This window comes from Ursus americanus, chromosome 15 (assembly GCF_024610735.1).
Source record: "Ursus americanus isolate L20-20 chromosome 15, mUrsAme1.1.p, whole genome shotgun sequence".
Taxonomy (NCBI): domain Eukaryota; kingdom Metazoa; phylum Chordata; class Mammalia; order Carnivora; family Ursidae; genus Ursus; species Ursus americanus.
In genome coordinates, this window is record NC_142141.1 from 41,110,066 (window position 1) to 41,124,874 (window position 14,809).

General features: G+C 38.0%; 1 protein-coding gene across 2 annotated transcripts in view; it reads right to left on the reverse strand.

Moving 5' to 3' along the window:
* The window catches only part of CDH6 (cadherin 6), a 124,951-nt gene that overhangs the window by 19,450 nt on the left and 90,692 nt on the right, over positions 1–14,809 (reverse strand). For both annotated transcript variants that reach the window (XM_045787170.2, XM_045787172.2), the window contains exons 3-7: positions 10,719–11,013; positions 7,573–7,692; positions 5,388–5,555; positions 3,121–3,308; positions 954–1,207 (exon numbers count right to left, since the gene is read on the reverse strand). In XM_045787170.2, the coding sequence (XP_045643126.1) occupies positions 954–1,207; positions 3,121–3,308; positions 5,388–5,555; positions 7,573–7,692; positions 10,719–11,013 (1,025 nt within the window). The remainder of the gene's footprint in view (positions 1–953; positions 1,208–3,120; positions 3,309–5,387; positions 5,556–7,572; positions 7,693–10,718; positions 11,014–14,809) is intronic.

Sequence of the window (14,809 nt, forward strand, 5' to 3'; positions counted from 1 at the left end):
TGTCTGTCCCAATTAGAATGTAAGCTTCATGAGATCAGGACTTGATATTGTTCTCTGTCGTATCTCTAAAGCCTGGAACGTACCTGGCATATGGCAGGTGCCCGGATCAGAATTTATCTGTGGGTTCACTGGCAAGAGTTCCTCTAGCCTGTCAGTCTGCTTACTTTTTTTCTTTTTCTTTTTTTTTTTAATGGGGGATAATTGATAGAATGATACTCTGATTTAGCAATTTTCTCATCTAGTCAACTAAGCTACTAAGACTGCAAGTTGTTGACTCCAGTGCTCTCATGATAAAATTCTAGAATTCTAAAGCATCTGTGATTTCAAAGAGCAATGAGGCTTTCTTGCAGCGTGACTTACAGCTAAGGTATAAGGAATGTATAGGGAAAATAGAGCTTGCTTACATAGTATAAATTAGGATTCAGCTCTATTAATTTCCCCAGGATTTTGCAGACATATATCATGAAATGGTTCTTACTTTTATCCACGTCTGAAAAAGAAAAAAAATCATGCATCCAAATGGAGCATAATTCTGCCTCTGAGTGTTACATGATAGGTTCCTGCACACTTGAGAAACAGACTCAGCCTGGTGTCTTGTTTATTAAAAGTCACAGAGCTCTCTCCATGCTACTATTTGACAAATCTAAGGCCTTAAAGAAATATTCTAGGCCATTCTGTTGTATTTCCTTATACCATTTTCAGGTAGGTAGTCAACTCCTATAAATCATTTTGTGTTCCCCCCTGCCCCCAAATTTTGTGTTTTTTAGATTTACACTGCTGCTGAAATCATGTTCATGTTGACAAAGGAGAGTAAAGATGCTGTTTAGAGTAGTTTTTCAGGAAGACACAAGTGTCTCATTGGAAAAAAGGATTAATTTTCTAACTTGCAGGTGATCCTTGCAGAGCCATCGGCTAAAGCTTCCAAAAGAGACGGGTTGTAGGAGTGTGCTTACTTGACAGGATTCCTGGCAGCGTCTGGATCTTGCGCTGTGACTGAGCCTATTGTCGTGTTTATCTGAGCATCTTCTCTTATCTGTAGGATGTAGGCCAGTTTGCTGAAGACGGGGGGCTCATCCACATCTTCCACCATAATTCTGACTGTGGCTGCATCTTTGAACGGACCCAGGTAGAGAAAGCGGGGTTCAACATGAGGATTGGAGGCTTCCACCTTGAGGGTGTACACTTTCTTCTTTTCAAAGTCCAAGAGCTTGGGGAGGATAGGGGGGAGACATATTGGAAGCAGCCAAGACACACAGAAAGACATGAGCCATTTTTAGTGCAAATCTCGGGTAAATGAATATAACCATATTGCTTAGGGACCTCACCACGCACCATGAAATTGGGCAAAGGCATGGGAGTTGAGATGCCACACCGTCCTGGTGAAAAGTATGGGCTGAAACCATGCTCGCTGTTGCCTTGCAAGTGGGTGCAGGGGGTGCAAGGTGTGACAGGGAAGGGAACCCGGAAGCAGGAGTTTTAAAAAACTAAAACTGCTTAAAAAAAAATTCTTGTATTTGACTAGAGGGAGTCATGTCAGGGGTGCGTTGGCAAATACGTAGTAGATTATTCTGTGTCAGATGTTGTCACATCTGGCTGTACTTGAACACTGAAGGACCGTTTTAAAATTTGCCAGTATCTAGACCCCACCCTGGATCATTAAACCAAAATATCTGTGGTGAGGGTGGGAATCTATATTTTTAAATACCGCCCCCAGTGATGCTGATGTGCAGCCAGAATTGAGAACCACATGATTGCATCCTGACTCCCTTTTCCAAATTTATTCAGATTAAATAGATTTAATATGGTTTTGTTTTTTTGTGGGTTTGTGTGTGTGTGTGTGTGTGTGTGTGTGTGTGCATGTGCATGAGTTGATAAAATATTCCAAGTGATATCCTGATAAGGGCATTGGGCTAATTACTTGCCAACGAAAGTAATGATCATTGCTGTCAGAGGTCTTCAGGAAAAGTATCTCTACTTCTGGAGACACAGTGAACCCAAATGCTTATTGCTGACTTTTAGTTTTATATGATGATATGACAAGGCTCACTAGAAACACAATTAATCAAGACATTAGTGAATGTGATTTAGTCGGCTAGGCAAAATTTCAGTTTGAATCTGATAAGGCACTAAGAAAATTAAAAAGGTTAATTCACAGTAATGGGCTTCCTAATTATATTATAGTATAGAACATTGGTCTGAGTGTCGCTTAAACATGTTTTATTGTGTTTCCAGGTATTAAGACATGTAATCCAAAGCTTTAGAGGAAAGAATTTTCTTGTTATTTACATCCACCGATGCTTATATTTACCAGCAGATACAACAGTGTGCTAAAGGAGAGAGAAAATATTATACCATACATGAAGGGAAGTGCAATCATTAAAAAAGTAACCAAAATTAATGTATTTTTAGCTTTGAAGCACACGGTTTATTGGTTTTAAATTTTCCCACACTTCTGTGTGTGGCTCTGTGGTGCTAGACAATTTTGGGGGGTAAACAGTGAATACATAGGGCAGAAATTGGAATTCAGAAATATAAAAAATTTATTATCGTGTTCCAAAGAGTAGCTAAAGAGCTCATAGGAAATTTGTGTTAATTTATTTCTGTGGTCTTTTTATATCCTCTCTCTCTCTAATTCAGGCCATCTTTATCACTGCTTATTACTCTCTTCCTTCAAAGCATGTATCAGAATTTAGAACTATACACTTGTTTGTTTGCTTATTTGCTTTCTTGTCTCTTTTCTGCCTTAGATTGGCAGTTCTGTAGAAGCAGAGACCATTCTGTTGAATTGCACCTCCAGAATCTAGAACAGTGTCTGGCACTGTTTGTTTATTATTCATTGACGATATTTATTTTGTGTGTTTTAATGTATATTATTTATTTGTGTCATTTATTTACATCAGGAGGTTCTTAATAAGAATTTATTACAAGTATGAAATTAATGAATGCATCAGATTATTGAGGACCTCTAAAAAGCCAACCATTAGACGTGGTGTTTTAAAAAAATAATTAGTAAAATAAGAATCTAGAGCAACGTTCATGTGAGCCGTAATTACCCAGGTTACTCAGGGACTGGAGAAAAGTGAATGTCTCATTTGCATAGTAGTTAACAAACGGCATTACCTTTTTGACAGTAATAACCCCTTCCTGGGTTTCCTGGTCGGTGACGACATCAAACATGTCCAGCCCCTCTCCCTCTGTAATGCTGTACTCAATTTCAGCATTTTCTCCCATGTCAGCATCGCTGGCTTTGATCCTGCCAATTGGTGTACCCGGTGGTGAAGATTCAGGGGTTTTAAACTGGTATGTACCTATTAATCACCAGACAGATATAAGTCAAGCACAGATGAAGGATACTCTATCATAATAAAGACAAAACCTATTTTCTAACAGTTCTTTCAGACATTACTACGGATGCAGGCAGATTTGTACTTTCCTCAGGATAATTAATGGTGTTCTATACTCCTTACATCCTTACTTTCATGATCGTTAAGAATATTTCTTCTGTCATGACCTGTCTCTTTGCAAATGGAGAACACTTTTCTTGTCCTGTAAATAGGCCTCGGGGTTCACGAGTATGATGGCAAGAAAGACTAAACTGCTGGGGGGAGGTGCACAAGGTTTCGAAGCCCCTGTTAATTAATCTTAGCAGAAGGAATGGGAAAGAATTTAACCTGACCTGTGACTTTAAGCCAATTGTGAGGTAGTTCTTAAAAGGGTTCTCTGTGTCATCGCTAATAACAACTGGAGGTGAAAATAAATGACAGCGATCTGGAGGATGTATCCAAGTAGACACTCTCTCACTCGCACAGGGAGCTGGTCTGGGATACAGCTAGACACGTGGAGAGAGAAAGCTCCTAACTGTGTCTTTGACTACTCCTTTTAAATTTCATGATAGTATTTTTTCTGTGCATAGGTTTCTCCCATTCATGTATTTGTATTGCTGATTTAAAACCTGTATTTCATAGATGTACACTTTTCTTATGTCCTCATGTTGCAAAATTAGTTTAAGGAGACTGCATGTGAGTTTCAATTTAGATCCACCAAACCAGCATGTACTTAGGACAAAAAAAAAAAAAAAAGGAATAAGAACAAAACTTATTTTACTCTCACCCATTGCATTTTGCCAACCATCCATGCAAATTACTTTGGAAAATACATAGACTATAACACCACTAGAATATAGTCATGCAATAATATTCATCCATTCAGTAAGTGTTGGGCTCATCCTTGGCAAAATGATAACACAAGCCAAGGTTTTCCTCTGGAGTTATTCTCCCCTCCTGTGCTTTGATACATTATTCAGTAATGATCACAGGCTATCCAAGGAGAGAGCAAAGCAAAGTAAGGTCTCTGTGGTATTCCAGGTACTGGGAATTCTTTTGTTATCCTTCCCTGGGGCATTCCCCTATTGAAAAGGAGGTTTTTGGGCAACGTACTGATGATTCTGATATTGTCATTTCAGGCCTCTGGGGGGGGGGGGGAGAATTTAGGGCCCTTAAAACTTTTCTTCTACCCATTAAATCAGAAATTAGTTTGATACTCTGTTTTTTGCATTTAGCTGTGATTAAATACTTGAAAAAAACTAAAGAAAATTTAATGATTTCCTGTTGATCCATGTGTATCTCCATTATAAAAGAAGGCCCAATTAGCTGACCCTATTAACTGACCAACTTTAATGAAATGCCATGATTGGGTAAGTGGGCTTTCCTTTTAATGGTGGGTAGCTATCTTCTCTTGGAAGACAGGATTCAGGTAGTTTACTTAGCATGGTCAGAAGTGAATTTTGTTCCCGGAAGAAATATTACACTAAAACCAGTACCCACTTGAGGTGCTCTATATGCAGGGCTCTAGTGTACTGCTTGATACAAAGTGGGCATTTAAGAATGTTGTTTTTCCTTCTTTTTTTCCTATCTAGTCATGAGAGTTAATGATTTTAGAGATGACTTTTCGTATCTCAATTAACCATAATATAGAAAACTATGATTACAAATGGATTAAGTACATGGTTATTTCCCCAGTTGTATTTTTAGAAACAGTAAAATGATAAATCCTCCCCTTATAAAGCTTTGTGAGGATTTAAAAGAGATTACATGACTGATTGAATTCACAAAACATAAAGTCAATTTTTTTTAACAAATAGCAGCATGCTTGTGTATATATGTTCTGCACAAGCAAATTTATGTCTGCGGTAGTCTTTTTAATAAGGAAAAATAAAACAATGGTGTTAGCTTTATAACAATAACCATATCAGAAATTGCTCAGCTAATAAAAGTATGGTTCTTACTGAGGTCACTAATATTGCTAATTAATAACAAAGGAAAATAAACATCATTCTTAGAGTTTTACAAAAGCGCACTGAAGAAATTCATTCAATCAAATGTTCCTACTCTGGGGAAACCGGGGAGGGTTGTCGTTGACATCAGTCAGCGTGATGTTCACTGTGGTGGTCCCAGATAATCCCCCCATCTGGCCACCCATATCCTTGGCTTGAATCACCACTTGGTACTGCTCCCTGTTTTCTCGATCCATGTTGAGCAAAGCTGTCTTGATGATACCTATGGATGTGAAATTCAGAAGTGGAAAGGAATGTATTAAAAATACTTCATCAAATCATTTATTTTTACAAACATGGATTCTTATCCACAATATGCAAAATACTATACAGATGTCATGGGTGACATAAAGATGATGGTAGACAGCCCTTATGCTGAAGGAAATTATAACCACGTAGGGGAGATAGAGCCATTAAAAAACAAACAAACACCTATCATACAAGGAGAGTCAAGTACAAGTCAATTCTGCAATAGTATGGATTGTAGGAAGTATAAATATCATGTGTTATGAGATAACACAGCAAAATATAACTTGGCATGTGGTACAGTGTTATCCTACTATAGCTGCTTGGTAAAAGACATTTAAGTGTACTATGAGGAAATTGTTAAACCATTTCCTTGAACTGACTCTTGAGTTTCACTTTACTGAATCAGCTAATTGCTCATCCAATATACCTACCATAATGAACGTCCGGAGGATTTTCTAAACCACAAAACTATGGTCTTAAGAAAACACAACATCAGTTCTCCCATAATTAGCATGCTGTAGGATCCTAGAGAACTGAAGTTTTCCTAAAGCTGATGTGAGCATGAGAGCAACTGGTCCCAGCAGTGACCAGCATTCTTATGTTAGGTTAAATTGATCTCTTTTGTCAGGTAGTTATAAAATAAGTAGTTGAAAGAACTAAAAGTTTGCCTAATCTCTATGTAGGCTTTATGCTTAAATTAACAACATTCTTTCAAAAATCTTTATAGGCTTTAAAGGCTTTGAAGGCTTTAAAGTCTTTATAACCTTCTCTGGTAGCACATTCCAGTGCTTAACAGCTAATGAAGCTGAAAATATCTTTTTTTTTTTTCATTTTTAACATGAATACCTCAGGCAACAGGTCAATTTTATTCCTCTAGTCCTGACTTCAGTGAAAGTGCAGTTGCATCCTGTTCGCCAATCACAGTACTTCTCCATTTAAATACAGGACATCCCCTTAGCCTTTTGTCCTTTACGTTGGATATTTCTAATTTTTCATCCTTACTGTTTTTCAACTCAACATTTTCTTTCTCCTTGGGATTCTGTCCAAGTTCATTGCACCTCCTAACACATCGATTTCCAACTGGATGTAGTAATCTCGAAAGGTTTTGATTTCTACTAACAATAATGGATGCTTGAAAAATATACAAAAGAAACTCGACTCCTATGACGTTAACAAAAATATGGGTAGAGTTTACTGTACAGCACAGGCAAAAATTCCTAAGAAACAATTCAGCCTAAGATAATATGCTACTCTGTGGAGAAAATGCAGAAAAACGAGATGATAAAAAAAGGATTCCATTAAGGAATCCACTTGTTTTATTAGGATGGTATCAGTTAGGATGGGCTAGATGATGTCATAACAAACAATGCAAAATCGTACTGGCTTAACACAGCTAACGTCAGTGTTTTGTTCATGCTCTGAGTAGGCCAGCAAGGAGCTCTGCTGAGGATAACAGACACAGACATCCAGGCTGGAGACCAGTGTCAACAGTGGTTTCCATCCGTGATCTCTGTGGCAGAAGGAGAGGAATGTGGATCGTGCACCAGGTCTAAAAGTTCTGCTTGGAGGTGACTTGAATCACTGCCACATTTACTGGCCCAAACAAATCTCCTGGCTATATCTAGCTTCAGAGCAGGGGAAAGAGATACCAAATAACTAGAAAAAGAAGAATTGGCATATTTGTAAATAGCCCTAATGGCTATCAGGAGGTATTGGTCTTTAACTTCACCCCAAACTGGAAGAAAAAATAACATTGTAGAAGTTTTTCTGAATCTACCCTATATAAACATAATGGACAAAACATCCGTTGTCAGACTTCTTGATTGAAATGATATGGATCTCGTGTTTACAAGTATATTGCTGGTATTTGGCAGGTGAATCTAAGAAAATTCAATTACACTGATTGTTTTTATTAAAAAATATGCCAGCTCAGCTGAACATGTCAATTAAAATTACAGATTGTAAAAAGAAGATCAAAAAGGAATTCTAACCTGTTTCTGATTCAACTGAAAAATAGGGCTGCCCCTGTAGGATACTATACACAACTTTAGCACTGTTCCCATAAGTTGGATCATCAGCATCAGTTGCAGTGACTTGGACAACAAATGTGCCTGTAATGACAGAAACATGAATTGAAAATAAATTGAAGATCCGTATGGATCCTTGACCCACACACAGAAAGAGAAAGCATGATCTTACTTTTGTACAGAACTATCATGGCAAGGGAGTGGAGAACTTCAGGACAGTAGTAGGTTAAATAGCCTTGGATTTCTCACTCTGAAGGAGTGTGATCAACATTTTAAAATGTTGTAAGGGTTAGGTTAAAGAGAAGCATGGGGATGGTCATGACCTTGGGTGGAGCCAATTCCAGTCACTCTCCAAAGGATGAGATTTGATTGGATTTTTGGTAGGGTCATCCTTGGAAGTTATCTGGACCTAACTCAGTCAGCATCTTGCATTACTTTGTCTATAGGGATTAGTTTTGGGGTTCTCCAATCAGGAAGCTACTTGTGATTTTGTTGGGAATTCTGTGTCATAGGTGCTCTTTCTCCTGGATTGTAATGTGCTGATCTAGGGCCTGTCAATAGCAGCAGCTGTTTTATGACCTCAGAGATGCCAGCCTGAGGACAAAGCTGAATAGGACAGAAAATTTCAGAGAAATAATTGAACCCAAATCAAACCATGTCTAAAGCCCACTTTACTTTTGACTTAAGTATGACTTAAGTCAATACATACTTTTATCTGTTTAAACTAGTTTGAATTGGGTTTTGTGTTACTTGCAATTAAAGCACCCTAAATAATAAATCTACCTGATAATTCTAAGAGGTTGAAAGACCTTGAACATTAAAAGAGGTAGTGTTGGATTAAAGAATTAATTAAAACACCAAAGCATTCACATCTGGAACCTGTAATTAAAAAAAATAATAATTAAATGCACAAAGAAAGCTATGATATTTTAGATCAGCATTCTTGTTTTAAGGACCACAATCACCTAATAACCGTCAAAGTATTCCTAACCCCCATGGAATTCCACACAAATTTTAATGTATATGCTTACATGTCTATTTCATTGAAGAGAAGATCCATAGATTTTTATCTGATTCTCAAAGGGATCTGTGACTTCCGAAAAGTGTAAGACCCTCTGATGAAGATTATCTCATGGCTGACTTTTGATATTCATATCAGATAAACAGTAAGCATAATTGTTAGAGGTCTCTGGTCCATAGAAAGGACAGGGAAGTTACATTCAGGGAATATTAGAAGTTTTACATTGCTTTTGTAATAACTAACGATCTTGTTTGTTGAACAAATACATTGTACTGTGTTAGGGTTAGATGCTCTGGATGTAGCATGTTGATGCATGAGATAGAGCGCCCATCCTTGTACTATGGGAAGGAAGGTGGGGAGAATGAGAGCATTATATGATTTTAGAGCAAGAGCTAATAGCAGAAGTCAACAAACACCCACATTCTTATTTGACACCAATACACAATTCGAATGCGTTTAGAATGTGAGTATCTGGATGTTTTGCGCACCTGTTAGTTGCCAGATATTATACTGGGGGCTCTACACTTGTTTTCTCATTTCATCCTCATGATAATCCTTAGGTGTTGACCTTTATTATTTTTGTATGGAACTGAAAGATCAGAGACATCAAGTTGCTGCTTATTAGTAGAGTTTCAAACTCAGGTCTGTTTGATACCAAAGCCCTTTTATACCACCCTGCTGCTGTCTCACAATCATGATGTAATTTCTTTCAGATGCCTATTTGTGTCATCATAATGACATGTTAATTTATGATAATGGTTAATATGAACATAATTGTGCCTGTGTGCAAATGGGAAAGCCATCCCTTCCTCAAGACATGTTACTTCTAGGTACCGCCAAATATTTGTAATACATATTAATTCTATAATGGCTTCGAAAGTGAATGGCACCCCCTATAGTTGTGCAGTGACACCTTGCACATCAAGTTTTGTTTTCTGGAAACTGTTTTACTGGGTGGTGCTGACGATGAGAGGTGCTTCATTAATTCTTCCTGCCTTTTACCACATAGAGGAAAAATACTTTTTTCCTAACAAATCTTCCTTTTAAAAGAATTCTAATCCCTCTCTTTTGCTTTGCTGATGGTTTGTGTTTTTTCTACAAAACAGAGTGGCTTTAAGTAATGAGATGAGCAACTTCTTGATGGAAAGATTTAGAGGGTTTACAATGGATTAGGTTTTTCCAAGTGTTGGAACTGTGACCTAAAATGCCTCTGATATCTGACTCACAGGATTATAGAAAAGTTATTATGATGTAATTTAGCCCTTCTGAAGTTGACACTGAATGAAAATAAAAATAACCCTTTATACAAGTAGCTTAAAATTTGTCACTGTCTCCCATGAAGTAACTTTAATGTGGCTGAAAGAGATGTCAGTAGGATTTTTTAAAATTTAAATTCTGTTAACCTTCTTCCAATTTAAGCAAATTAAAGCCATAGTTATTAACTTTAAAATCGGTAGTAGAATTATGCACAAAACCTTAATTCACCACATTAATGTCATGAAAATTGTTTAATTTCCATCACTTAGGAAAGGATATATCCCCCAGACATCATCATCTGCACATTGTTTATGGATTTTTTTTTTTAAGTTTTCTTTGGGTCTCTTTCCCAAATACATAGTTAATTAAAGCAAATGCCATTACTCTTCAGTCCGGATTGTAGATTCAGGCTTTTGTTTTACACTGGGGAGATCCTCACCTCAGGCCCAGTACCAATATATGCTAAAAGAGGAGGAGAGGGCTGCTGTCTCTCAGCCAGAGGACCAGAGTGAGCACCTGGGGGGGTGGGGTGGGGAGGAAGTAGATGAAGTTATGTCTCTTTCTTCTTCCTGTTCTTGTCTGCCATTTTCCATCCCTTCATCATTAGAGGAATTGCTGTTTTCTTAAAGATAGTGATAAAATGAGACTAGAGTAATATTAGGAAACGCAGGTTCACTTACAAAAAGGTCATAAAGGGAGTATTTGAAATAGGATAGTTTTAGAAGTTAGCATCTAAATTCACTCAACTCAGTAAATTTCACTCATAGGATCCTTTATTCAGTTGATGTATTAGAGGAGAAACATTGTGTGGTTGAAATCACATCTCACTCACCAACATCAGACATTTCGGGAACAGTGGCTGTGTAAACATCCTTGGTAAATATTGGTTCATTGTCATTGATGTCATGGATCTTGATGATGAATTCGGATTCGGGCTCCACGGGCCTCCCTGTCCTTCTATTTATAGCTTGAGCTCGAAGGATGTAAACAGGTTTTTCTTCCCTGTCCAGCCTCTTGGTGGCTTGTATATCCCCTGTGTTTTCATTGATAATGAAGAGATCTCCTGCTCCATCTCCTGAAAGGATATATTTAAGTGATCCATCTCCTCTATCCTGGTCTGAATGTAACTAGTGTAGAAAAAAAAAATTAAAGAAAGTAAAAGTCAAGCATGTGATTCTAAACTGTTTGTCTTTATGATGCTTGCTATGTCAACTTTCATTCAATCCTTTCTGAGGGATGCAGGTTTAGGGTTTTTATTTTTGTTTTTTTGTTTTTTTCTCACTGTTTACTTAAATCCTCAATAGTAATGCCATTCATTAATGAGTATGTTTCCTTACAATCACAGAAATTTCCAAAATGAACAGAGCTTATAGAAAATGCAGTAATCGTTGTTTTGGAGAAGGGAATTCTAAAGGCCAGAGTAATAGCAAGATGCCCAAGGACATTTTAGCCTTGTTGGAATGAAACTATTTTCACTATTTTCCTGTTTTCATGACAGCATTCAGATTTTACAAATACACTCTCCTCCTCAATTTTATGTATCTGGACATAAAAGAGAAGCAATATGCTATTGAGAAAAGGAGTTTGGGTTTTGAAACAGAGACCTGAGTATATTCTACCTCTATATGTTCCTATCTTTGGTGAATTTAGGGAACCACCCAGTTTCCCTGAATCTTATATGATGGAGTTTATAATCACTTTACTGGAAAGATGTGATATTTATTTAATTACTTATGAAATTCAACTCAAAGCATTTGAGAAACTCATAAGTGTTGTCATGAACAGTGCCTTGAAAATCCCTTGACTAGGCAATTTACAAGGTCATTTAGAACAAGAATATTTACTACTCAGAATTTCATTTAATATAGGTGAGGGTCTTCTAAAAAGTGGAGCCAGACTAAAATGGAATAGTCTGCATTATGAAGTAGTGGGTTCCCTGCTCCTGAAGGTAATCAAGCAGAGACTCTGATAAGATTGTCAGTGAAATGTGTCTGGGTTAAAGGTTGAATTAAGAGAACACTAATATACCATTGAGGTGGAAGATAATGATTCTAACTTTGATGACTTGCCCACGTTGCCTATCTCAGAGATGATTTCTAGAGCATTGAGTTCCTGTTGTGTCCTTGGTTCCCTTTTTCCCACCTCAGAAAAAGTTTAGAAAGTATTTTTTCTAGGTCTTCAGATAAGCTAATCCTACTCACAAATTTGCAGAAATGAAAATTGAGGAGAACTATTTTAAAATCCTAGTTATAAGTATCAGCTACATACAGAGGAGATAGTTTATTGGGAAGGTAGCTAGTCCTTAAACCTTATTTCAGCTCTGTCTAAACAGAGTATGGGCCACGTTACAACAAGAATGGCAACAATAGCAACGGGTAAGCCAGCTCCGTGTCCTGTTGATTAATACTACATGAAATGCTTGAAGTAGCCTTCAAGCACATCTGAAAACAGACTCTCAAGCCAAAAAGGGACTTTTAAAATAAGCGAATCCAGCCTTTCTGAAAGTGTATCTCATGGACCATCATTTATACAAAATGCTGAGGAAAGGGGTTGTCTGCTCCCATAAGTTTGGTAAATACTTCACCTTCTGTCTTTTTCTTGGGCATCAGCCAGTGTACATTAACATATTAAAGGCAGTGAATGCCTACAGTTCAAAACTGTTCTTGATTTTATTTAATCTAGCTTTTCTGAGCATTCTTGTGTGAAGAATCCTTTTTGGATGTTGGCATTCCCCAGGACAGTTTTCCAAGAAACACACTTTAGGGACCATGAGCTAACTGAATCCATCATCACAGAGTCAAGAAAACCAAGGCTCCGGTTTATGTGGTATTTTCGAAATCATACATCTTTTGTGAAAGTCAGAAGATGAGAACTTGAGCACAAGAAGAGGCCCTATAGATTCTTGGTGCAACCTCCCTGTTTTTAGAGATCGGGAAACTGTGTCCAACACCACAGAGCTAATGCTAGTTAATAGCAGAGTTTGAGGAAGAGAATATTATTCATACAATTAGTAGCCTTGAAAGCAATTTGGCAGAAATAATGGAAGATAAATGGGAACAGGGAGGGAATTGCTTAGAAGTGAGACAAACGCAATAAGAAATGTAAAACAAAAGAGGACTCCATGATTTGTGTAATGTGATATGCTAAGGAAATGTTGAAACCGTGATTACATGGAAAGAGCCACTGGGGAAAGTTTAACTCTCCATCGTCAAATTCTAATGACTGAAGAGAGCTCTTAAAAAGCTATTTCATTAACTCATGAGTAATGAAATCAACATCACTGCCCATTGGATCCGGCTTCCGGGCAGCCATGGTTAGCAAACCTGGCAGAGTGTGGGGGGCACCGCACCAGAGTCCCAAATAGGAGCTGTGTTCATTCTCTCTCACTCACCCTGTGTAAGATCATAGCAGAGTCAATTAACCTCCCTGAGCCAAGATCCTTATCGATAAAATGAGGATAATAGAACCACGGGACAAGGCGCTCAGGAAGATTTAATTAGAGACTATGTACAAATACTATATTAACTCCTGTGTAAACATGCAGTAAAAGCACATTTTAAGAATATCATTCCTGTTAGCTCCTCATTCATAATAAGCATGTTTTGGCTCTTATTTTGACTTTGAGAACTTTGTGGTAAGGACTTTGAAAACCCAATTTTACGAACACATGGCATCTCTAAGGCAAAATCTGTCATCAAAAGCTAGTATTCTTGTACTGGGTGGCAATTGCTGTCTTGCCATGTGATGTATGATATTCTGCCTTCTACTAGATTGTAGACTTCCCTTGGCTGGTTCTCTCATCACTCTCAATGTGTAATTGTTGCACACTTCGTAGGTGAATACCACATCTGGTCACAAGATTTATTCAAGTGAGAGTAATCAGAAACTTATTTTTCGCTGTCAGGAGAGACCATTTGGATGACTTATAGAACAAACACCCGAGACGGTATGAAAGGGCAGTGGAGACACCAACTAAGAGTATGAACAGAATTGCTCTCCAGATCCCAATTCTGATTTATCAATATTTGAAAACTGGTGGGAAAATGCATCTCTTTACCCAGGCGCTGTCTGATAATAAAACAATTTAACCTCATCCCCCTTGCAGTGCAGTGCCTGTGTCTGAGTGCAGAGAGTAGAAACCTCCAGGAGCCTTTGTGTTTTCTTTCTCCTTCCGCTGAACACCCCTGGGGCCAGTTCTTTTCTCTCTTCTTGGGGAAAAGAGGAAACAGAAGACATCAGCGCTAGAGAAAGTGGCGGTGGCAGCCAGACATTAGGGGTTTATTGAGCACTTAGATTTTAATTGGATTTTTTCTTTTGTGATGTCATTCATCATGGCCACTGTAAAAGGCAGAAGTTAAACAACAACAAATAAAAGGTTGTAGGCTGCCCGAGGCATGTTTTTACTAATTTCAGTTTAATGTGGCTGTTCCATTAAGTTTAATCATCTGGCTCACTTTTAACGATTCAACATCAAGTAAAAATTATCCACTTTCCTCAGAAAGTCACATCTCATCTGGGGCTGGCAGGACTTTTTACTACTGTACCTGTAGCATTTTGTTCCAGAAGGAGCTTGTGGTCTTTGTTTTCTGTTGATTTATTGCTATTTTCAAGTGCAGCACGTTGACAAATAAAGACGGGGATTCGGGGTTGTAGACACGGCCCCGCGGAGGGTCACACCAGAACAGTGCCAGGCTGTTTTTACCGGCTCTATGTCCCAGCTCTCAACTGGGTTTTGACTCCAGTTCAAAGGTATAACACTAATTGTGCCGATTTTTAGTGGTTTATGAAACGAGCTAATGCTGCCCTACGCCTCCCATTACCTGTGTGTCACTGAGTCACTATCTGAGTCAGTAATCAAACTGAGTCTTCTAAGCATATGCATCCCTGAGACAGAAAAGAGAGTCTAAACCAAAGCTTACCTTC